We start from the raw sequence: 25683 nt of genomic DNA, 5'->3' as shown, positions 1-25683 counted from the left end.
AATGGAAAACAGAATAAATTTGTAGATTAACACTAATGGACAAAGTAAGAAATAAACGAACTGGAGAACTAATGAATGCGATGGAGACACTAAATGACTAAATAAAAAATTCTGGTATGTGCAACTGCGGTAAATAAATAGTTTACACCTTCATTTTTAAATTGTAATACTGTAAAATTACAGTGTCGTACGGATTTACTATATATCAAAATGCATGTTAAAAATTTCGCATGTATTGAAAAATAAAATAAAAACTATTAAACGCGTACAAAATGTCTAGAATGCATTTGAATGTCGCGAAAAAAATAAGAGCAATTGCCAAACTGTTCTATCAGAGACACTTCCTCTTAGCACTAGCAATCCCATTAGAGTCCCACGTTGCCATATTATAAATTCCTTTTATAACAAAAAACATCATAGTTTTTAAATATTAAAGATGTAATTTAAAGTCAATCTTACTACATTTAAATTGATTTACCGACATATATTTAAAAGCTATTAAACATGTAAATCCACATAGCACTGATGATGGAATAGTTATTCCGAAAACGTTCTGTGATGTAGCCCAATAGGATTTTTTATTAATATACCTTTTATAAAGCAATTTCTTTACATTAAAATTTTTATTTTAAAATATATTGGATATTTTTTGGACCAGACAACTCAAGCGGTAGAATGTCTGACTATCACGCAGAAAGCCAGCGATTGACCCACAGCGATAGTGATAACATCTAGATATTTATAAAATATGTACAGGCCTTGGGTCGACTTAACCTGAATAAAATACACAGAATACCTTTGGTAAAACCAGGGGTAATATTAGGCGGTTGATGCCTAGCACTGTCGCTGTTACTTTTTTTGTATAAAGTAGTGCGAAGAGTAGCAGACTACCCTGCTAAACTACATTAATTTTACATATTCCCAATTGTCAACAGACGCACGTGAAAGCCAAACAGGGTCATACTAAGGTGTATCATATGATTTTTAAAATTATTTACTTTTGAAACTATTAGTGTGAGAATTTTTTGAAATTTAATCATTAAATCACACTTAACTGTAACTATAACATATAACACACAATATATTAACTTAAACACCAACACACTAAAATTTGAATTTAAAGAGACTGGTAAGTTTGGATCTGTAACATGAGAATCCGTCTGGCTTAAGGCAATAAATTATATTTAATAGCATCTTGACGAATGAGAGGGCGAATATCAACACGTGCGTGTGTTTACAGATGGGAATTTGCTAAACGAATGTACTTTATACTCCCAAAGCTGCGGAAGCGGTATAAAGGGAGAAAATATTATTACTAATTTTTTTTGTCGATATAGCGATATTTCGATAGAAGTATTTCAAGCTTGTCTGTAAAAGGTTTTTTTTAGTTCTGTCCACACTACTCCAGCATTAATTTTTTATTTTTAATATAATTCCAACTTCTAATATTTTTTGCAGTTCCTGATAGTGTTTTATTTTAAATTATAAAGATTAAATAAAAGAATAAATTGACGAACAAATATCTATTTAAACTTTAATACTGACAAAATATCACGTTAACTTAACAAATTAGGCACATACATAAATATTAACAATTGCTTAAATAATAACATATTTGTAATTATTTTATTACATTCTTTAGTAAATAAACTATAAACTAATATATGCTGATAAAGGAAAATGTGAAACATCATTTGAGTATTCTATAAAAAGACGATGGTCCTAGCTTCCCTTTGAATTAGGATTTTATAAACTACATATATGTTTTTTCTGTGACATTGGAAGTATAAAATATTGTACCTACAAAAAAAAAGAAATAAGATTAAAAGGTGAAAATAACGAAGTTGTAGCAAAATTTATATTTTTCGGAACAAATAACCTACATTAACTTTGTCCTTGATATAACCGTACTTCTTCTTGGCATGTTACAGGCTTTGTTTCTGAACACATTTTTGGTATAGTTATAATTCTGGAGTCCTCCGTATAATAATTTTCTCTATATAGTGGTAATCCTTTCTTTGTTTTATCGGATACAGCTTGGTTATTCAACTTGTTAGATTTCGAACCTTGGAAATAATTTGGAAGTTTAGTTTCTTATCTTAAGATACTTTTTTTGTAAATTTAAAATATGAGACATGCGGAAGGTGACATATTACAAGGGATTTGCAAATACGAGAAAAGGTAAAACACAAAATATTATTATACTCAAATGGGAATAAAATTATAACACACTACCCCTCTTATTCTGTAATATTTGAAATAGTTGTGATTGGATTCCAAATTTTTTTTAATATATTTAATATTAGTTAAACTATAAGCTACTTAGAATTTAATAGGAAATAGATCTATAATAAAAACACTAAAGCTATATATTTTGTGGAACCAAGTTAGTTATTTTTAGAAATGAAGCAATACATTTTTTAACAAAAACTAGAGAGAAATTAGAAATTCGGGGAGACTTCAGAGATTTGATCGAACAAGCTGAATTTTGCCGATAATATCAATTTTGCGACTAAAAATAACATGCAAAAAAGTTTGAAACTTCTATCCCCGAGCTTTCTCCTAAAATCCCCCTCATAGGTAGGTGCAACGAGGAGCATCAATCGATTTACCGAGAATTTTTACGTCTTTAACAAAAATATTTTAAACAAAAAATGCATCTGAGATAATTTTGAACAAGAATGATTATGAGCGCTTTTTGTGTAGAATGAACCGTTCTCTCATTGAAGTGACCGAATTTGTATATCTTTTCATCAGTGTCCCATCGACAAAAATTTAAATGTATTTTAAAGGTGAGGAGTGAAGATAATATATATGTAGTTTTTATATTTTGCCACAACTGAAGTCAGTTTCTATAAACCTGTTATAATACAAGATCCCACTACAAAATCACTACGTTGCTAACGTAGTTAATTAAATTCACATTTTTCCATGTATTTAAAATTAGGAGACTACATTGATAATAGGTTGCTAATCAAAAAATGAAAAGAAAATTTTTATTTCAATTAGTAATAATTAATTTCTATTTATTTTTACTTTATTTTTTATACGTCGCGTTTTTAACAGCTAGCAACCGTAATTTGCGGCCATTTTTTTCAGGCAACTTTGTATAATTATATTAAGAAAAACCTTTGCTTTAATATGATATAAAAATATATAATAAATGAACGAAATTACATTTTTGTTGAAAAATTAATACACTTCATCTAATTTACAAACCGTTGCACGTCATCCGCGTCATAGTCCGTGAGGTTACATGATACCAACACGAAATATTTAGGCGGTAGGTGTGTTCTTTTTTAGAATCACTTTGATGAGTACACTGGCATTACAGCCACTATACATATTTTATTATATACGCGTAGAAATAATATTTAAAAATTTCTATTAATTTTAACTTAAAGAAATACACAATAATATGTTTCATGTAATTTGTATAAATGCATTATAAAGAGTTTTTATGAAGAACATTTGTTCGAAACACACTCTAACTGTAATCGAACGAAGGTGATGTTTTGGCATAAATTGGTAACACTTATTTGACAGTTGCCTTGTCGACTAGAAATTAATAAGTAATGAAAAAAGTGTTGTTTTTGTTTAAGTATTCCATTTTACATCTTTATACGAAGCATACAAGCTGCTCAAATTGTTTTTAACAGGATTATTTTTTAACTTCTGTTTTGTTTCTATTTATTTATATTAAATATTAATTTGTTTTGTTGCATAATCCACTTTTGCAATAATTGTGACCTATTTGATTAAAAATGGATTCAGGATTTTTTTATACTTTGACAACTATGTCAGCTTCGATATCTGTCAATAATAATGACGTGCAACGGTATTTAAATTAGATGAACTGTATATTGATTGAATTTAAAATTATTTGCGGTTACTGTTTAAATGACAAACTATTATTAATGTATTCTCCTAATTTTAAATTTCTGTAAACATGTGAGTTTGATTACTGTACTCTCCATCTTTAAAACTCATTTTAATGTCGAATTTTTCCCATCGAGCTGATACAAATTTTATTTAAAAAATTGAGTTCACGCGGGTAATTGACATTCAAAATCGCCATTCGCTTTAAGCGGTATTTCTGAGAGAACTGTTTTTTCTATAGAAGTGCTAATAAACATTTTTGTTCAAAATTATCTCAGCTACATTTCTGGTTTGAAACAGTTCTTCATGACGTACTAATTCTTGGTAAATAGATGTTTTCAGTTCCACGTTCCATACAAGGAGGTTTTGAAGGGAAGCCCGGGGATAAACTTTTTTGCGTCTTTATTGTAGTCCCAAAATTGACATTCTCAGCAAAATTAAGCTTGTTCGTATGATTTTTAGTGGTTTAGTGGCATTTTTGTCTCTGACGACTGGAGTACAAAAAAGTTAAAGAATGAAAATTGATATATAAAATTGCGATTATGAAAAATACGATAAGATCATAACAATCCCCTAAGAAGTAGGCTAGAAACATAATAATTATTTCTAATATCTACTACAATATGATATAAAAATTAAAGTCGATGATCCGTTGACAGAGGCAATCTGAATACATAGATGAGTCAGACAAGGGTTCATACTTTCCGCATTGTTATTTAAAATATAAAAATACGAGAAATAATGATGAAATAAAGCAAAGAACATCAGTAGAAACAGACGTACTAACATACATAGAACAAAAAAAACTAAAGTGGTATGGACATGTAAGAAGAAAATTGTGACAGCAGATGGATAAAAAAATAACCGAGTGGAGTCCCATAGGAAGGAGGAAAAGAGGAGGACGACTCCGAAAATCCTGGAGGAACGAAGTGAGTAAGAGAGGTCTAAACGATGGAGATATATATATATATATATATATATATATATATATATATATATATATTAAAATATACATACTTCGAATATATTTTCCCACAAGGGCTAAATATACTGACGGTGCAGTAGTTTTTGCAGACAGTTTTCAGAATTAACAAACAATATTCTAATACACATCAGATATCAGTAAAGAGTATAAATTGAATCTAAATACAAAAAAGAAAAAAATGTTTGGTAATCAGAAAACGCAATATGCTAAATTCACAGTTTTTGTTTAATCATCAGCCAATTTACAGAAATAATAGCCGCATATACTGCGGTACTAATATAGGTAACCAATGGGACCACTTCATCGATATTAATCAACACATGATCAGCATTCATAAAGCTGAAATCTATCTTTAGAAGTCATAATCTACCACTTGGAACCAAAGTTTCCATACTTAGATGTTATGTCTTATCTATCTTATTGTACAAAGTAGGGGCTTCGACACTTCTAAATATTCTTTAAAAATGCTCGAAGCCTTCGCGATGTGATATAACAGGAGGACCATTTTAAAAATTTCATGGGTGGATCGGGCGAATAATGTTGAGGTTGTATGAAGAATGGAAAGGAAATTCCAGATTATTCGAATACTTAGTGTGTATTATGAGAAATGGATTTTACAACTTGTTCCTTAGGACAACTCTATGGAAAAAGCGGACCAACGAAAATAAAAATTTGTTGCCTTCAAAACATGAGAAAATGATTAACACACCCACAACTAAACAAGTACGAATAGCTGCCAGCAAATTAAGAATAGTCATCTTGACTGCCAATATCCGGAAAGAATAAGTAACACAAGAATAAGTAAGTTTATTATCTGTCATATAGATTTGACAATGTTTTGAAACAGAACTTGAGGTTTTTTATTGCACTTGCGTTTTGGTTTGAGTTCATTATTTTATTGATTTGCTAAGCCTGTGCTATATTTGAGCAGTTATCTTCTGTACTTTTGTTGTGATTCTGTTCTTGTCCTGTTCCTACAGTTCTTTATCAAACTTTTCTGTATGTTCTTCTTGTGAATATCAACTCCATGCCAAAATTTTAAATTTTTAATTGAAGGAATGTATTTCTTATTATTTTTATTTTTAATTGTACGAATTAACGAAGGCTATTAGTGGGATAATCACTTTGTGTACTGTGTATGTTGTGTGTGCTTGTATGATAGAACAAATGGTTTGTTATTTAGTAGTTTTCTTTATTGTCCTAATCACTACAAAGACTTGTTATAAAATCTAAATACGGGCAACATCTCGGACGGTACCGATTCGTCAAACGTGAAAATTTTTATTAATAGAATTTTTATAGAATTGACTTGTATGCTCGGTTAGATTTTAAACCACGAGAAACTGAGATTTTACTTTGTAAGATGACCAAACAATTAAAAATTTAGAGTAGACACTTTAGAATCTCTAGAAAATTATAATATCTGACGTTCAAAACCATGCAAATCAAAATTTTATGTTCTATTAAGTAATTAACCAATAACAAAACGTGATTAAATCAAAATTTAATGAAAATATTACAATCTAAATATTTTTTTTATCATTTCAGAAACAAAATCAAAATAATTGATTTAAAATTAAAAATAAAAGTTACAAAACAATGTAATGAACAGAAATATTTGAAACAAAAAATATAACCATTAGAGATGGAGACAAATACTGTTAAGTGAGTACGATAAATGAAAGGATAAACGAGTCATAACAATATTATTTTAAATGATACCTATATAATTCAACAAATGTAATTGTGTATGTTTAGAATGACATGTAGATGTTAGTAAGGTAGAAAGAAACTTACCTATTTTCTTCAGTTTGGAAATTATTATTTTTTCTAAAACAATCATGGGACTTTCAAAAACGAGTACCCATATGATGGATAGTCCAAACATTAACATAAATATTCCCCAAAACCAGTAAGCCTAAAATAAGTTAATATTAATTCATTAATCTGAGTGTCATTTGTTTTATAAAGTATTATTTAGTATTATATAGTTAGAATTATACTATATATTTTTTAATTTCAGAGATTATTTGCTAGAACTCAAACTATAACTATTGTCATCTTAAAATCCAATAAACCACTAAACAAAGCAGACTCTTATCGTCCTGTGCAAGGTGTAATATGCAAGCTTTTAAAAAATTATAAATGAACGTTTATTGTCATGTGTTGAAGAAAATAACCATCTAATTAATGAACAATCTGGATTTCGCCTCTTAAGATCGTCTACCGACGAAGTTTACTTGCTTTTATTAAAATTTTTCTCATAAATAGAAATTCTAAAATAAAAGTAAACGGTCTTCTATCTAATGTGAGATACCCAAAAAACGCACACCAATATACGTACGTCGGTAATCAGCCCGACGGTTTTTCTTATAGCTATTAATAATCAACGAATAAACCCATTCAAGCAAGAATGTACTTGGATGATCTTATGATATTTACAGCATGGTCTAAAAAGAGTGGTGTTCAATTTACTTCATCTGAAACTCAAGATTAGCCCAAGGAGGATTGCCCCAGTCTGTCCCAAGGATTCTGGGGGGACAAAAAGCCGACTACACGAAAACCCAAAAAATCCCATAATTTTTACGTTATTACATACACCGCCAGAAGTCTACTGTCCGAAGAGAGATTAACAGAAATGGAAACTGAAATGAATAAAATTAAATATGATGTCATAGGTATCAGCGAAGTTAGAAACAGAGGTGAAACTTTAAAAACACTGAAATCAGGGCATATATTCTATCAGACTGGCCCTGAAACTACATCAGTTGGAGGCATCGGTTTCTTTGTTCACAAAAATATGCGAACAAGATAATAAATATCCAAAGTATATCATCTAGAGTGACATATCTTATGCCGAATTTGAATAGTAGGTATCAACTCAAAATTATCCAAGTATACGCTCCAACAACAGACCATACAGACGAAGAAATGGAAATACTTTCTGACGATATATCTACTGCATTTAGTGATTGTCGTACTCAATTTACAATTTTATGTGGCGATTTTAACGCAAAAATAGGTGTAGAAACTAGCTAGAAACGTCCTTGGGAAAATTCGGTTCTCCAGAAAGAAATGACCTAGGAGAAACGCTACTAGGATTTCTACTTTAGAATAACTTATTAAACATAAACAGCTTCTTTTAGAAAAAAAAATGCACAGAAGATGAACCCAGGAAAGTGCAAACGGTAGAACATGGAACGAAATCGACTACATCATAAGTAACAACAAACAAATAATTAAAGATGTAACAGTACTCAACAAGTTCACCACAAGCAGTGACCATAGAATGATACAAGCAAAAGTCCAAATCAACACAAAAGGAGAAAGAAACAATGATTAGAAATAAATCTCATGGTATCTGAACATGGTACCCCTATTAGATATCAACCAATATCAGGCATATATCAATAATAAGCTACTACTGAATGAAACCTCCGAGAAGGATCTTAACGACTTGAATAATTGCATCATAGACGCTTTACAAGAAAGTCACCGAGTGCACTGTCCTAAAAGAAAATCAGGTAGTAAAATAAGTTCATATACTGAAACGCTGCTAGATCATGAAAGAAGATCATGAATCAAGGTTCCGAACTAATGCCAGAAATAAAGATAGATGAGATTCGACAAGCGTTAAGAAAAATGAAAAATAACAAAGCCCCAGGAGAGGATGGAATTATAATAGACGCTATCGTAAATGGAGGAGATATGCTATTAAATCAATTATGGAAATTGTTTAATCTATGTTTGCAGCAAAGAGAGGTGCCCAAAGAATATAACAATGCTATAACCATCCTTTTACATAAAAAAGGAGGTAGAGCGGACCTAGAGAATTGTAGATCTATTAGCCTGTTGAACCACATATAAAAGCTCTTCACTAGGTTAGTGACATCAAGATTGGAAAAAATAATTAGATTTCTTCCAAACGAGAGAGCAAGCAGGATTCAGATGAAATTATGGTACCAATGGTCACCTCCATACAGTAAACACGCTCATTAAAAATCTATAGAATACAACAAACCTCTTGTCCTCACTTTCATAGATTTTTATAAAGCGTTCAACATGATCGAAATAGACAGCCTTATAGAAGTAATAACTGATAGCAGGATTGACCATAGGTATAGTAAATTTATTTACATTTACAAAAATACCACTATGACTGTTAAGATACATGATACAACCCGAACAATACAAATAAAACGTGGGATAAGGCAAGGAGATACATTTTCACCGGATTATTCACTACTGATTATAGGTACTACATAAATATTTAAATCAAATTTAATTAAACTGCCAAGAAAAAATTTAAGTTTACTTACCAAATTAAAGATTGTCATATACAGAGGCCTCTTCTGTGAGAACATTATCATATACAGACAGGTAACGTGCAATAAATACATGCTATAGATAAACTTATTTAAAAACTGGAATACTCCATGTGATAATGCTGTATTTATAAATCCTAAAACATATTATAATATATAACATTTATATATATAAATATATTATTTTACAAACCTCCATGGTTAGTAGCGCATGCCCATATTATCCATCCTACTGCTAACGCAAAAGACGGTCGGACTAATGCAATATAAAAAGCATTTTCTAATCTGTGATATTCTGGACCTCTTAAAGTACTATGGCCTCCGAGTACGCAAAGAAGCATCACAGTCAAACTTAAAAACCACATAGGTATTACGATGTGCTAAAACAAATACAAGTTCTAAATAACAATATTTTTTGTTAATTTTATTATTTTAAAATATATTTTAAAGCTAGTACCAACCAAATAACTTATTGTAATACTACTAGATAGATATAGTATGTGCATGTAGGATGTCATCATCATCATCACCCAGCCTTCTGCGTCCAAATTTGAACATAGACCCCCCAGTTTCTTTCAGTTCTGTCGGTCTTGAGTTTCCTGCAGCCAATTTCCAGCGATTCTTTTGACGTTGTCTGACCATCGTGTAGGTGGCCTACCTCTGCTTCTTCTGTCAGCTCATGGTTTATATACTGCAATTTTTTGGGTCCACCGCCCGTCAGTCATTCTGACCACATGGCCCGCCCAGTTCCACTTTAGCAAGCTATACGCTCTATGACATCAGTGATGCCTGCCCTTTTTCTTATTTCTGTATTACTAACTCTGTCTTTGAGAGTCAGTCCAAGTAGCGAGCATTCCATTCGTCTTTAGGCTACTTTGAATTTTGTTCTTAGTTGTCGAACGTCTTCTTTTTCAAATAATTTGGCATGTTGCTCTTAAAGATGTCTGATCGAGTTCCATATACGGCCCATGCTAAAGTAATTCCTCATTTGCAGTTTAATAATTTGGTTGTTTGGATTTTATGACTCAAGTATTTATATCTATGAACTAATCCTATTTCGTTGCAGTTGACTTTCGAATTTTCGCTTGGTTCCAGATTTGTCATATATTCTGTCTTTCCAATATTTATGTTTAAACCAACTTCATTACAGGCGGCATATAACACTGTAAGCATAGTTCCAATCTCTTTTAAGTTATTTGTTATCATTTTATATTCCTTTCTCAACATTTATCTGGTGTGAATCATTTTGGACTGGCAATACATACATTTAATTCGAATTATACGATTGTTCTACACGTGTTTCGAGTTATTCAACTCCTCATCAGGAACACTTGTGGAAGTTCAAACTGAAATGGAGTCTAGTATTTGGCCAGTATAGTAATCAATAACTGTCTAAGTAAGCTAGCAGCGGCATCTATACGCCTAGCTATAACCTAACCATAACGCTAATTTGAAGAAAGACAGCTGGACCAACAGCAAAGGTAAGAGGGAAAGATGCTGAAAGTTGAAACTAGAAAAGTGGTAAGACTGTATGAGTTAGAATGCGTAGGGAAGGGGAAGTGCCCGTCTGGAAGTAATGCCGTACTAGGAGCGTACTGCGGGTCTTCTACATGCTACTTGTAACGCGACGGGGAGCTTCCTTGCTGATGAATGGAGTGTGGATGTGGATGACACTTACAGCGGCTATTCCGCTTTTGGATCGCTGGACGACAGAGGAGGGTCTGGTTAAGCAGGTAGGCGTTCGGCATAGACTCGGCGACGAGAGGGCATTTAAAAGTACCTTGGAAACTATAGCTGGGAGTACGAGGAACGAATCCTGCACTAAGGTCAGTCAGGCGGCGACCTAGACTGAGATGTCTTTTGAAGATTGCAGACCCCCCCCCCTCTCTATAAAAACAAAAAATAACACAACGCTAGGAATAACCTTTTATTCCGACAGACATATACAGGTCATTCTTGTAAATACTATCGATTTTACTCTTTACGTAGAGAAAAGAAAATAAAAGTAAACGATAGCGTTTTATTTCAATTTAAATTTCACCATTTCAACTCGAAGCATATGTAAAATAATGGTAGGATTTAAATTAAAATGAAATGCAGTCTTTTGCTTTCATTTTAATGTCTTTTCTCTACAAAAAGAATAAAACAGATAGTATTTTCAAGGATAAACTGTAGATATCGGTCAAATACTAGATTGCATTTTATTTCAATTTGAACTTCCTTAAATCTTCTTTATAAGAAGTTGATTAACTCGAAACACGAGTAGAACAATGGTGGAATTCGAATTTGGAGGCATTGGTGCCAGCAGAAAAGCGCAACTGCAATGGTCTTTCCTTCTTTATTACACTAAAAAGACGTTCGGATTTCTCTCTCGTGTAAGTTTACTTGTTCCGATTTTTAAACTTTCTTTTTTTTTCTTCAAGTGCCCTCTCCACTACGGAGTTTGGCAATTATCATTGCTATTCGTATCTTTGAAGCTGTTGCTCTAAATAATTGGTTAGATGTGCACTGAAACTAGTCTCTTAAATTGCGTAGTCAAGATATACGTCGTCTCCCCACGCTTCGTTTGCCCTGAATCTTTCCTTGGATAATTAACTGGAGCAATCGGTACTTTTTCTCTCTCATCACATGACCAAGATATTCCAACTTTCTTCTCTTGATGGTGATCAACAGCTCCCGTTCTTTGTTCATTCTTCGAAGAACTACACTATTTGTTACTTTGTCTGTCCAAGGTATTTTCAAAATTCTTCTGTATATCCACATTTCGAAGGCCTCTAGTTTATCGGTATTGCTCTTGTTTAAAGTCCAAGTCTCTACTCCGTACAGCAGTATCGAGGAGATGTAGCATCTTTAAACTTTAAAAACTGGCAATAGCATTTCATGAATTGTTCATTGCAGGCAATACTATATCATCGCGTTTGGTATTAAATAATCTTTATTTTGATATATATTTTGATTAGCAAACAGATCGGTGCAGTCACCTATATGTGCTTAACTGTTTACACTTGCTTGCCCGGTAGCCATGAACGTAAATACGTAGGCCATACCTCATAGATCTATTTTATATGTTTTAATTTTAGTTTCAATAAAATTTGATTGGTAAAAAAATAGGTGAAACTTGCTAAAACAAATTATTAAAATTATTTTAATTAAAGATAGCTATGAACATATTTTGATAGGCAGTACATGCTAAATTTGCTAAAAAATTGTTTCATTCGGTAAATAGATGAGTGAAGGCCAACCTACATTCGGATCTTAGACTTTTGGTATTGATTAATTATGTTATTGAATTATAAATAATAATGAATATATACAGTCAGATAAATATAAAGTTACATAAAACTTAATCAAAAACAATTACCTTAGATATACGACTGTCCCTAAATGTTTTCCTAGTTAACATGTAACCCAAGATGGTCCCAATGAACCATGGTGCAGCCCTTGTTTCAGTCTTTAGATAATATTCATTCATGTAGACATTGAATGGTGTTCTAAAATAGTATTAGTTTCATTAAAAAAAATCATTTTTTTTATAATTTACTTAAAATAAATATCAAGCAAATTTTATATAGTTTAATTACTGGTAAAATAAATAGTTGTTTAAGTTAAAGCTTAATTTAATTCAGTCTAGAAAAAACTAATAATTTGATGAGATCAAGAATATACAAAAGAGATAACGATAATAATAGTCCAATAAAATATAATATAATAAGGACGAAAATTTAAAACCAAACAGGTACCCGAGGGATAAACTAATCGAATGACGAATGACGAGTCGAATTTTTTTTTATAAATTGAGATTAACATTAAAAATAAAAGACGATCAAAGAATAAGAAATAAAGCACAATGGGAAAACACGAAAACCATTATATACCTAGCAACAGGAAAAGAAATTATAAATTAAATAAATTATAAAACCAAAAAACCATGTTGGTATAAAAATTGATGATAAATCAAATAAAAGACAAGAAGAAAACTCGTTGGAGGTGGCTAACTACAGGAGACTAAGAAGGCAGCAGAGAATACAAAATGCAAACTTATTAAACACAAAAACAATTAAAGAGCAGGAAAAACCGATTTTGGCAAAAAAGATGAAAAGGTGCAAATATCTTAATAAGAAATTCAAAAGTGCGGGAAATATAGAAAACGTGTTAGACATGGCTGGCAAATAAAATAATGAAAAACTAAATAAATGCATTGGAAACGATGTTTAAGAGAAGCTGGAGATTACTACTAATAAACAAAGTGGAAAATGAACGATTTAGAGAACTAACGAATGTGAAGAAAACACCAAATTGAGATATGTGAAGAATGGACTAGATAATAATACTACTAAGAACTTGGAAGTGAAAACCAAACAGAATAAAGCAAAGGGAACATCCTAGATTACAGTGACACGAATTCACTGCAGACGATATTATGACAAGAAGAAATATCGATTGGGAATGAATGAATGGCGAAAAAAAATATATTACAGATATTTGAAGTTTCAAAATGAAAGGGGGACATAATTAATAAAAGTACATAGCTGGCTACTGTCAGTAAGCTTCAATTTTTTATGGACAAAAGCCGAAGTTCAAAATTTTTTTTTTTGCCTGTTTTTATTAACTTTGGATCCAAAAATGTATTAAAATTTGTGTTCATATTGTGTGGCATGAAGAAAGGCTTAATTACAATTTTTATAAATTAAAATCAATAAATAATTTATCGGAATAATTACGAAAATCCTCTTTTCGGAGCTATTTTATATATGGTAACTTTTATAATATGGTAAATAAAGAAAACAGGAAAAACAGGGGAAAAATAAGGAGAAATAACAAATACCAAAATATTCTGCAGCAAAACTTTAGTATGGAAATTATAGATAGAGAGCAATGCTGGAAACCTGTACCAAAAAGTTGACTTAATGTACGTAGGCGGTCCGATAAGTACTTAGCCTTACCGCCCGACGTCGCCACAATCTCCAAAGAGATCTACTATCGTGTAACACATCCTGTTAGACGGCAACTGTCAAAATTCCAGCTGAATCGAAATTGTAGTGTTATTTTGACCGCCTGTGAAAGCAGGCGTGTCCGCAGATTTTAGACGAATTTAAAAAGAGCTAAATCGGTCAGTGATTCAATTCTTGTTTTTAGAAGGGAAATTGAGCAGCAAAATCAAATAGCGCTAGAATGCTGTGTACGGTGACTCTTCTTGTTCTATGGCAACCGTCAAAAATTGGTATAACGAGTTTTAACCAGGTTGCATGTTTTTGATGAGTCACGCGAATGTGCCCCCAAAAAGGCTACCACATAGTTGAGATAGTAGGCATCTCAAAAGACTGCATATGCCATATTCTGTATGAAATTTTGGCCATAAGTATTGGTAAATGTATATATATATATATATATATATATATATATATATATATATATAACTATTTACGCGTAATCCGAAAGAGTTTCTACGTCGTTTCGAAAACGTCGACGAAACATGAATCCACTGGTATACACCAGAGACCACGGAACAGGTGAAAAGGTGATGACCACCATTTTCTGTGATTCACAAGGGGTGATCTACATCAACTACCTGGAGAAGAGCAAAACGGTCACAGGGCCCTATTACGCTAAATTATTAGACTGATTTGACGCCGAATTTCAGAAAAAAAGACACCATTTGGCGAAGAAAAAAGTGCTCTTCCACCATGGCAACGCACCGGATTATACCTCCACCATTGGTATGGCGAAATTAGTCGAATTGAGCTAAGAACTGTTGTCAAAGTCACCATATTCTCCAGATTTGATCCCATGCGACTTTTTTTTTGTTTTCAAGAAATTAAAGTCGAATGACGAGGTCATCGTCGCCACGAAAAGCCTACTTTGCAGATCCCCCAGAAAATGTATTTTTCGGACGGGTTAAAAAAGTTGGAGCATCGCTGGGTTAAGTGTATCGAGCAAAAAGGAGACTGTTGAGAAATAAATGTCCACTTTACAAAATTTTAGGTTTTCTTTTGTAGGCTAAGTACTTATCGGACCGCCCTAGTATAAGAAGCAGAATGAACAGATATGCTCAAAATTTGTTATCTTAAAACATGCTTTGATCTAAAGGGTATAAAAATTAGCACTGTTTGTCGACTTTTCATAAGCATGTGACACAATGCACTTAAATCAACAGTTTACTTAGGTAACTGGCAAATTAAGGAATACTTAGCAAGATGGTTAACCTCATTAGAATGAATTAAAAAGCAAAATAAATGAGGATAAAATAAAAATTAGGTAGTATGCACTTAACGATCTAGCAAAAAACATAATACAGTATACTCCCTTTATAACGAACACGGTTATTACGAGGTTTGGCTTATAACGAGGTACATTAGATGTCCCGTGAAATTTCTATTGAACTATAACCCTTTATAGCGAGGTAAATTTGCTTATAACGAGAGAAAATAAGATTGCAAAACGTGTTTTTTACGTTTTGGCCCGGCCGTAGCTATAAATAAATACCCTTTTTAACTGCGGGCCGCCCGCAATAAACTTCTTACAATTTATGATTCTTAGTCGGAAATGTAAAATTTATGATTCACAAGTGTCATTGTATTGGGTTGACCATTCACACCTAATAATATGGGTCCTAATAGACAAGATGTGGAAAGTGTTTTAAAGGTTGTCAGAAACTTTATCCAAGGACAAAACGCAAATGAAGAAGCATAAAACTGTTTCACAACTTTAGAAAATATGATAGATAGAATACTGGACAATTTAAAGCGGTCAAAAATGACAAAATAACTTTATACGCTTTATACATATTTACAGAATACAGATTTTTTGTTTTAACATATATCATTGACAGTAAAAGTAAACAACTCTTTTTTGTTTTAATGCATTTCATTGATAATAAAACTAAACAACTTTGTTTTAAAAACGCCATTCAAACAATATTTATGAGCATCTTATATTGCTCCTAATGGCTTCACTATAGAAAGTTAATGTTTTAGAAAACTACATATTCATATGTATGCACAATATTATTGTTGTTGGATATAACGAGATCCGCTTATAACGAGGTAATTAGTCTGCCATTTCAGTTCTCGTTATAGAGGGAGTCTACTGTACAAGTTAGATAGATACCCATACTCAAAACCGTGGCGGAAATCTCGATTATTGACCATACTGAAAATCTGTACCCAGTCTGGCTTTATTTAAGAATAAAAAGTTTACTGTTTAATAAAGGAAAAGATGGCCAATTATTGCATTATAAAAAGCTTATACAAATAAAAAGAGATAAAAAGAATCTTGGTTTTATAAACCAATTGCGGTCTTCTGGAAAATAATTATTCATTACACAATTTTCGTGAGTTTCTTCAGTGTATTCAAAAATAAACCTTTTTTATATAAACAATAATAAAATATATTTCTTTCAATACTGAGTTGAATAAAAGACAGAATTAGGCAACCCATTCTACGTCTAGAATAAATATATGTTTTCTAACTCGAAGGAGAAAATGTGGTATATATCTATTGATTTTAAAGTGTAGAATCGGTTCAATGTAAGAGCATTCCATTCGCATAAATATGCACCAACATGTTTGGGTCAGTATGAAATGTTTGCTATTTAATATCACCATTAAAAGTAGCAAATTCATAAAAGGTTCTCAGAATACTTGCTCAGAATGTTGCTAAAATTTTGTAAAGCAGAAGAAAAATTGTCAAAAACAATGCGATACAGCTATTCTATATGGTCACTTTTCAATAAGCAATTTATGTTTTATTCGTTTTTAGCAATAGCGTTCCACATTTGTCAATGTTTACCACAGTAGGAGACGAAAAACCATGCGCCATAAGCCCAGAAATCATATATTGTTACTGTAAAAGTTTAAGAAACGATGAGTAAAATTGTTTAAGTTATTATAAGATACGTACTTTGAATAATAGTTTGTTTGCAGTCCAGATAATTCATCCTCGAAGGCCCTAAAGAAACCAATAGCTATGGAAGATAGAGTACCAAAGACTAAGAAAGCTAAACCAGTTTTTGTATATTTTCGGAGCATCCAAAATATTAAAGGTGACAAAATATATAATTGCATGTCTACGTCCAGGTACCATGTATGTCCAGCGCACTAAAATAAAAAATAATATTGTTATTAGTCAAAATTCTCTAATTGTGATCCTAGTTTAACAATAATTTTTGCTGAATAACATCATTTGTAAGCAAAGTTCTCGAACTGGTTATCCGTATTTTTCTAGAATCTCGTATTAAAGTGCTGATTCGGCATTCGTACCATCGATGGAATTCTAGAACGCATTAATGTTCGTGTATAGAAACTGCTCGGCTCTTTTGAATAAACAGTAATTAGATAAGTGTGTTTGTAAGCGATACCCATATTATTGTAAGTGAAAATTCTTAGTGTATTTATAATTGTTAATGAGATGTTTGTTGTTTAGTGAGTTTTTTATAGTAAGTTAAAAAAATTTAGTTAAATAAAGTGTACTTCACTTAATTCCTGCAAAGAAAAACGTAACAATTGGTGCCAGATAAAGTGGGATTAAGTGAAAGAAGTCGAGATTGTCGAGAATTTATATGGTAACAACAAAAAACGAGACCAAGATGAAGAAAATTGGACATATGATTGCTGCAATAAAACAAGGTCGTCTAGAAGAAAAAGTGGTTAACGAAAAACGGCAAAAGGAAAAAGGAAAACGTCAACAAGAAGCTGAAGAAAACTGTCGTCAGGAAAATAGAGTTGCCCATGAATCTTTTATCAAAAAGAGAGGCCTCAAAAGTGAGTAAAGAAGAGATAAAAATAGAAATCGAAGAGATAAAAGAAGACATGATTAAAAAAGTTGAAGTAACAAGAAGTCTAGTAAAGAAGAGACATGACGATATAACGAGACCGTTTAAAAATATTCGCCCAGATATTGAAAAGACCAAGAAATTGACAGTTGAAGGGAAAGCAGAAGTGATTTGTTCCACTGTCAACGGAGTTATTAGGCCTTCTACATTTTGAGACTTCCTGGCCAGAGTAAAGAAGACAATTGTAACCCGCTGCTAAAAAAAAATGGACATATGAACAGAAAGCAACAGCTCTCATATTTGAACTTCGATGTAAGGTTGTCAAAATCCTCCAAAACATCCCTATATTCACACAACTATATTATGATCCAGATTTAATCTTATAGGTACTTTTAATGTAGTTAATTTAATAAAGATTAATCGATATCTTACTTACCATTTGATCAGCATTGACCTCATTTTGAATATACAGAAGAGATGTCCACCAATATTGCGTACAAAATCCTTGAAAAAAGTGAACAAAATTGGGCCACTTAGGTCCTGATCCCATGTACTTTAGAAGAGTGGCTGACACTAGAACTACACCTGCCAATGCAGGAGTTAACCTAAAAATTGTAATTTTATATAGGTTAACTTAGGTTAACATTCTAAATATATTGGATATAATAAAAAACAAAAAAAATGATAAAAAGTGCCACGAAAACAAAAAATCTGACATAGAGATAAAGTTAAAAGAAGCGATTAAGTTAATTTTATGATGTTTGGTTCTTAACTATACGTACAGCTCGTTTTAAATGTAATGGCGAGCAGTTCTAGGAAATATGTTATCGCATAGACAATAAAAACAGCTATACAATGGCGTTGAAATAATAAACAATTTTAGAAGAGTTTCTTATATTTAACACAGTAAAATATTGTATTACTCTCTTAAACAATAAATGAAATTTGCCTTTTCAAAAATTATGTTTTTTATGAAACCCTAAATATACATGCAAAAAACTAATAATTATTATTTTTCATAATTTATAACAACTGGATTTGAAACCAGTTTGTAATTGTAATGTTTTTCAGTTTCATAAATGGATGTGCAAATAGACGTATTCAAAATAATTTTATATCATGGAGACAGTTAAGTGTAGTATGAATAAACATATCAGACTGACAACCGAATACAAAGGGATAGTTTAGAAAGTGTTTAACTATATAAAAATACTCTTTTCGTAAAATAAGCGAAGAAATAATAAACAAGTGTGGATAAAGCTATTGGAGTATCTATACGTGCAGTAGAAAGCAATCTGCTTAACAGAAAACAACTTGAATAGACTTGAACGACTACGACAAACAGTTTATTTGAAACACAATTTACCATTTTCATGAGAGTGAGAGTTATTTCATTAAAGCTTTTGCAGAAAAGGCTTAAAGAGGCGTACGAGTAGACTAGAATTGTTAGTTCTCTCTATAAAAAAGTAATTATATGGACGAAACAAGAACATAATCGACTTTTTTATTTGGACATTAAATACTATAGAAGTAAAGGTAAACCAATTTTGTATGGTGATGAAACATATGAACTACGCCCCACAGCTGGTCAGATTGTAGTGGTAAAGGATTGTCTAAAAGCATTTAAAAAGGAAGTAGCTTCGTAGAAATTTAATCAAGGTAGTTCAAAAACCTTATAAAAACAGCACGAGATAAATAAAGATAGGCCAAGAGATATTCAAAGGGTTTGTGGTAGACAAAGGACTTAAACAAAAATGGTGTCTGTCCCCGACTGTGTTTACAATCTACTTAAAACAAGATCTGAATACGTGGAAAAGGAAATACATATAGTGGCATGGGAATTTCTCTAAATGACACCACATTATAACTCTTTGTGTGTAAACACACTAAATTGGTTTGGCTCAGGACTACAAAGATGTAGCATGTATGACACGCAAACTTTTGAGAAATATCAGAAATGGAGCTATCACAAGTAAATATCACAAAACAGAATACATGTATATAGGAGAAAACAACAAAATCTAATTTTGAAAGAACAACACCTTTCGACTAAATCACTGCAAAACGAATAAATAAATACCTAGGCATCCAAATAACCAATGACGGAAATTTGGATAAAGAAATTAAACACAGAAATAGCCAGGGAAGAGAAGTCATTCAGCAATTAAACAGCATACTGTGGAATGAAATGATTTTGAAAGAAAGTAAACAGAATCTACTCAATAGCATTGTCAAAAGCATTGTTACATTTGGAAGCGAAATATGGCCACTGAAGGAGAAACCATTAAAGAGTTTGGAAGCCATTTTATTATTGCTTCTTTTCGACGGAAAAGATTTGTTTTCACGTTCAGAGCTTCTGTTAGTCGCTCTGATGAGTCCTGTTGGTATGAAATTGGTTTAAGTGAATATACGGAGGCACTATATGTAAAATCAAATCTTAACTGTCTTTCTTTTATTTCGTTATACTCTTTACGTTTTAATTATTGCTTAGATGAGGAAATATGTTGTGGAATGCAGCGTTTAGATTCTCCATATCTCTCTTTACATCTTTTAGCATCGTCTGTTTTACCTTGAAATTCTTAGCTATATATGGCATATTCATTTATTTCAGACCCTATGTGGTCAATGAATTTCTCCATCAGCAAATGTCCATCAAAAATAAACATTTTTTCTCGTTATTTATTTATTTATCGTATGGCAATTACAACACATTTAGAACAAATACACAAACACTAGTAATATAGGTATTTGACAAACTTTAAATAGTTACAAACAAACATCAAGTGTATTTATATAATCAATTAACTCTTGCAAACAGGAAGTCTTCAGGGCTACCATTGTAGGATCTTGAGGGACACTCTTCAATAATGTGGTCGATGGTTTGGTTCTCCCCACAGTCACATTGAGGGGACGGGTTTTTTCCCCATTTATGTAGCATGTATGCACATCTGCCATGTCTAGTTCGGATCCTATTTAAACTGGACCATGTTTTGCGTGGAAGATCAAAACCTGGTGACTTGTGGGTAATGCAGGGCATGTTATTTTGCCATTCGTTCCATTCTTGGGACCATGCATTCGTGATGTATCATTCTTGCCGTTTTCATTGGTAGTTTTCTAGAACGGAGACGGGTATTTCGTGCATCCTCGGTATCTTGGTGGAGTGGCAGGTTTATATTGTTCATGATCTTTTTGTATTCACGTGTAAGTGCGTCGACTCGTCGTAAATGTGGAGGTGAGATGTGACTTAATAATGAAAGCCATTGGGTGGGAGTTGATTTAATTGTGCCAGTTATCATCCTCTTAGTGCTGTGCAGCTGATTGTCGATCTTTTTTACGTGTGGACTGTGTAGCCAGACTGCAGTACAATATTCAGCGGTTGAGAAAACAAGGGCTAACACAGTAGAGCGGAGAGTGGAAACCGATGCTCCCCAGGTGGTACCGCAGAGCTTCTGTATATTGTTATTTCTTGTACTCAACTTTTGGGCAGTTTTTGTTAAATGCTCTTTAAATGATAGCGTTCTGTCTAGTGTTACGCCCAGGTACTTAGGTGTTTTATTGTGGGTAAGTGTGGTATTTTCAAACCGTATGTTGAGTTCATTTCCAGCAAGTTTATTGTTCAGGTGAAAGCAACTAACTTCTGTTTTGGATGCATTTGGTTGAAGTCGCCACTTGCGAAAATATTTGCCCAATATATATAAGTCTGCCGTCAGAACTTCTTCAGACGTTTCTATTATTCTGCATCGTGTAGTGACAGCACAGTCATCGGCGTATCCGAACTTTCTTGGCTGTGTTTCCGGCATATCTGCTAGGTATAAGCTAAATAGTAGTGAAGAGAGCATTGACCCCTGTGGTAGGCCATTCTTAAGTTTCTTTGATGGGCTGATATCTGCGCCCATCACTACTTGAAATATTCGGTCGTTGAGCATGCTATCTATTAGGCGTGATATTGGTTTACAGGGAATTGCACAGAGAATTTTGTATATAAGGCCCTCTCTCCATACTGTATCGTAAGCTGCCGAGAGATCAATAAATGCCGCTGAAGTTTTAAGTCTTCTTTGGAATTTCGCTTTGATGTAGGTGGTGAGTGACATTACCTGGTCTGCACAGCTTCGTTCTGGTCTAAAACCCGCTTGTTCGACTGGGATCACCTGGAACAGTTCTGTACTGATTCTATTATAAATAAGCCTCTCTAATAGTTAGTAGATAGCAGAGAGAAGCGTAATTGGTCTGTAGTTTTTAGGTTGTCGGTGGGTTTGCTTGGCTCTAGTATGGCTATTATCTTAGAGCGCTTTAGTTCTTATGGAATATTTCCAGTTTCCATGATGTCTGTGGAAAATCGAGCCAGCCACACTTTTGCCATACTTTTACCATACTTGCCACAATTTATTAGGATTTCAGGGTGAATATTATCAAATCCTGGTGCTTTTGCTGGCTTAACGTCTTTAAGAGCCTTTGATATGTCTTCGCTGGTGAAGGGGAGGGAATGCTCTGTTTCTGTGGCTACATATTTTAAAGATTTAAGTTCTCTCTTTACGAAGATGGTGTGTGGTTTATCCTTTGGTGCCCTGGATGTTTTTACTATGTGATGCTACGGCATCTGGCTTTACGGCTGCCTCTCGGCGTTTCGTACGGACCCCACTTTCTAATTTTTCGTTTAATAAACGGAAAGAGTTTCATCGAATCAAAAATATTCTGCCTGTCCTGTTCAAAAGTACTGTCTAGTAGACTAGCTGTTTCTGTGTTTGTAAAACTTAGGAATGTCACTTGCTCATCAATCTCACTTCCACTACCTCTAACAATATCACTATCATCAGCGGAATCTATGTAATCTATGTATGTAATCTATCTATGTAATCATTAGAAGAATACCCGTTTTCTAAGTAATAAAGTAATTATGTTTCGGTCAGAGGCTTTCTTGACAATTTCCCCCTTTTAGGCTTAGTCGGACCAGCAACACAGTAATCCATATTCACATTACACGTTACAGCACTGTCGCAAAAAAATCGCGGAACCAACAAAATTATATGGGAAATCAAAATCTTAAGTACGTGACATAATAATCAACAGTTCAACTGCGGAGCCGGCTGAAATAATTTACTTAAAAGATAGTGTTGCCGGTCACGCCTAGTGGCGTGATCGGCAGGTGGTATATGGTTGTCAATCACGCCTAGGGGCGTGATTGGCAATGAAAGTGTACAACATCAAACAAGATCATATTCAATACAAATTTAACAAGTTATTACTACTAAGTGGACATACGCTCACCTTAAAACGATTACCATATCATTAAGTCTTAAACCCTACAGAAATTGTTTGGGCACAAATAAAAAATTTAATCGAAAAACAAAACGGTTAGGCAAAAAACGTTACGTTAGGAGCTGCAAAAGTGTTGATGAAACAGAAATTTGCCAAATGAACTATAGATCTGTAGGAAAGATTGTGAATATGTTATCAAAGGCGAAAATAAGTACTTGGGTAATAAACGTCGCCTAGAAGTCATTACTGTAGAGTTAAAGGTTGGTATAAATGATTCGTGTAGATGAAAGTGAGTCTGATTTTAAAAGCAAATAACATAATATAACATAAATATTATGTTTGTATTAGATTAAGCAACAATCGATAGTAACGAAAATTACATTTTTAACTACTGTTGACGTTTTAATGTTGAGTGGAGAAATCGTTTTTAAAAAAGATTATTAAAAATTGTATGAAAAGTATAACCAACCAGTTAATATGATATAATGTACCTACAAAGATTTTCCTTATAGCTTAACAGACAGATTATTTAATTTAAGCTTTTATAAATATAAATCACTTTATCATTCTTTATTGGTTCTGCATTTTTAGTATGCTTTAGTTACTTTATGACATATTTTTTCGATTCTGCTATTTGTTGTTCTACTGTAACATGTATTATCTTATTACTAGTTAATATTTTCTTTCTGAATCCTAGAGCTTATAAAAATACTCTTTCTGTATTTTTAGTATTTCCTGATAGCTATACCGTTTTCCTTACGGGCTTTTGTTTTTGAAATGAACTATGAAGTTCGTGTTGGCTTTTTTTAGAAAATATCTTAGTCTTCCTCTTGCCTCTCATGTTCCTGTTATATTGTTTACACTGTCAACGTTTTTCTCTTTTTACTACTCTTTTATCTTTAACTGTTATTATAATATCCTTCTTTATTTTTTGAACAACTGATAGATTTTTTTTCGTAGTTGTGTATTTTTGAGGAAAAACTTTATTATATGTTACAGTACAAAAAGTAGCGTTCATTCTTCTTAAAATTTATAATATTGATTAAATAAAGTTTGCAGGATGTGTACCGAGTTTATATAGACGAGAAAATAATAAAGAATAATATTTCTACCCAAAAAGTATATAAATGCTAATAAGGCAAACAAAGTATATATTCTCAGTAATTTATGGAGGATTGCAATAAGGAATAATATGCAAATGTTCTTTATCCGGGTGAAAGAAGCAACGGTAAAGGTCATAGTACAAGAACTTTATGTTTTCTGCGTAAAACGTTTACCTCATGTATCTGTGAAAATAATGTCTCGCTACACTGGAGACGTTTATTTCCCTCGACTTTTCTTTCTTGAAAAATACGTAAGTAACTAAAGTGCCTCCTACAATTAGGAACGTATCACAGGCTAAACTTCCATTTAGGAAAACCATGCTGATGAGCGAATTGGTAAGCTGAAAAAGATAAGAAAATAAAATATACTTTTATATTAACGGTTTAAATAATATTTTGTAATTTGCACAAAAGTTATGTAAAATATTTTTTTATACAAATATTATAATATAATATGGTAGGTATAAACCTTATACTTTAATTTTCGAATGTTTTCTAAATTTCTAAACTGCTTACAACTACTATCCCATGACTTTATAAGGAAGCAGACAATTAAAAAATTGGATTGTAAATAAAAAATATTGGTTCTATCAATCCAAATAAAATCAAAGGATATTAATGTTATCTATTTAGACAATGATATCTGTATATTTTCTCATGAGTCGCTTCGTTGATGCTCTTTTTGACAAAACATTGATAGCTGGTGTAGGTAACGTTTCTATAATATTTCTATAACGTAGTTTGCCAGAAACACGTTTGGCAATAATACCCAAGAACTATTTGTTAAAATTGTTATACAGATTAGTAAAATACATGGTATAAATAGAGTTACTATATTTTCTGTTTTTTAAGATCAGTTATTTCTAATTTTTACCTTTTATTTGATAATTGTACTATAGAGGGTATTTTATTATTATTGCAAATATTTTAACTATAGATTCCTTGACATAAAATATTGAAGTTTCACCCAAATCACTTAAAAAAAATGTGACACCTTACTAAAGTTTTATATAAAAATTTAAAAAATATTTCTACCCTGTACCTACTTTAAAACAATTTAACATATCCTTGTCATACTTGGCAGCAAATGTAGGTACTGTACATTTTACTCAATTATTTTAAATAAACATTTCTAGCTACTAGCAGAGGCGTACAACAGGGGAAAGTGAATGTTTGACCCCTTCCAAATTCTACGCCACTGGCGGAATTATTATTTGAGTACAATTTTTAGATTATTCAATTCAAGTCAATATTTTTCAAGATATCTGAAGTTAATGAAGTTATGTTAGTGTTTTTGTGTCATAGGATTGCTTTTATTACGCAAATGAAATTTTAATCGCTGACAAAAAACATTGTGGATAATAA

At 32.3% G+C, this 25683-nt stretch overlaps 1 protein-coding gene across 2 annotated transcripts in view; it reads right to left on the bottom strand.

The window, feature by feature from the left end:
- Nucleotides 1-1518: 1518 nt before the first annotated feature.
- LOC140437363 (nose resistant to fluoxetine protein 6-like) overlaps nucleotides 1519-25683 on the bottom strand; it is an 82185-nt gene continuing 58020 nt past the window's right edge. The window contains exons 6-14 of one of the 2 annotated variants that reach the window (XM_072526850.1): nucleotides 24493-24659; nucleotides 18396-18564; nucleotides 17089-17285; nucleotides 12551-12680; nucleotides 9383-9569; nucleotides 9184-9326; nucleotides 6662-6782; nucleotides 1884-2066; nucleotides 1519-1800 (exon numbers count right to left, since the gene is read on the bottom strand). In XM_072526850.1, the coding sequence (XP_072382951.1) occupies nucleotides 1885-2066; nucleotides 6662-6782; nucleotides 9184-9326; nucleotides 9383-9569; nucleotides 12551-12680; nucleotides 17089-17285; nucleotides 18396-18564; nucleotides 24493-24659 (1296 nt within the window). In that variant the 3' untranslated portion in view covers nucleotides 1519-1800; nucleotide 1884. The remainder of the gene's footprint in view (nucleotides 1801-1883; nucleotides 2067-6661; nucleotides 6783-9183; nucleotides 9327-9382; nucleotides 9570-12550; nucleotides 12681-17088; nucleotides 17286-18395; nucleotides 18565-24492; nucleotides 24660-25683) is intronic. The other variant, XM_072526851.1, reaches the window with a different exon arrangement.

This window comes from Diabrotica undecimpunctata, chromosome 3 (genome assembly GCF_040954645.1).
Source record: "Diabrotica undecimpunctata isolate CICGRU chromosome 3, icDiaUnde3, whole genome shotgun sequence".
In the NCBI taxonomy this organism is placed as follows: Eukaryota; Metazoa; Arthropoda; class Insecta; order Coleoptera; family Chrysomelidae; genus Diabrotica; species Diabrotica undecimpunctata.
This window is presented reverse-complemented; position numbering and strand designations above follow the sequence as displayed.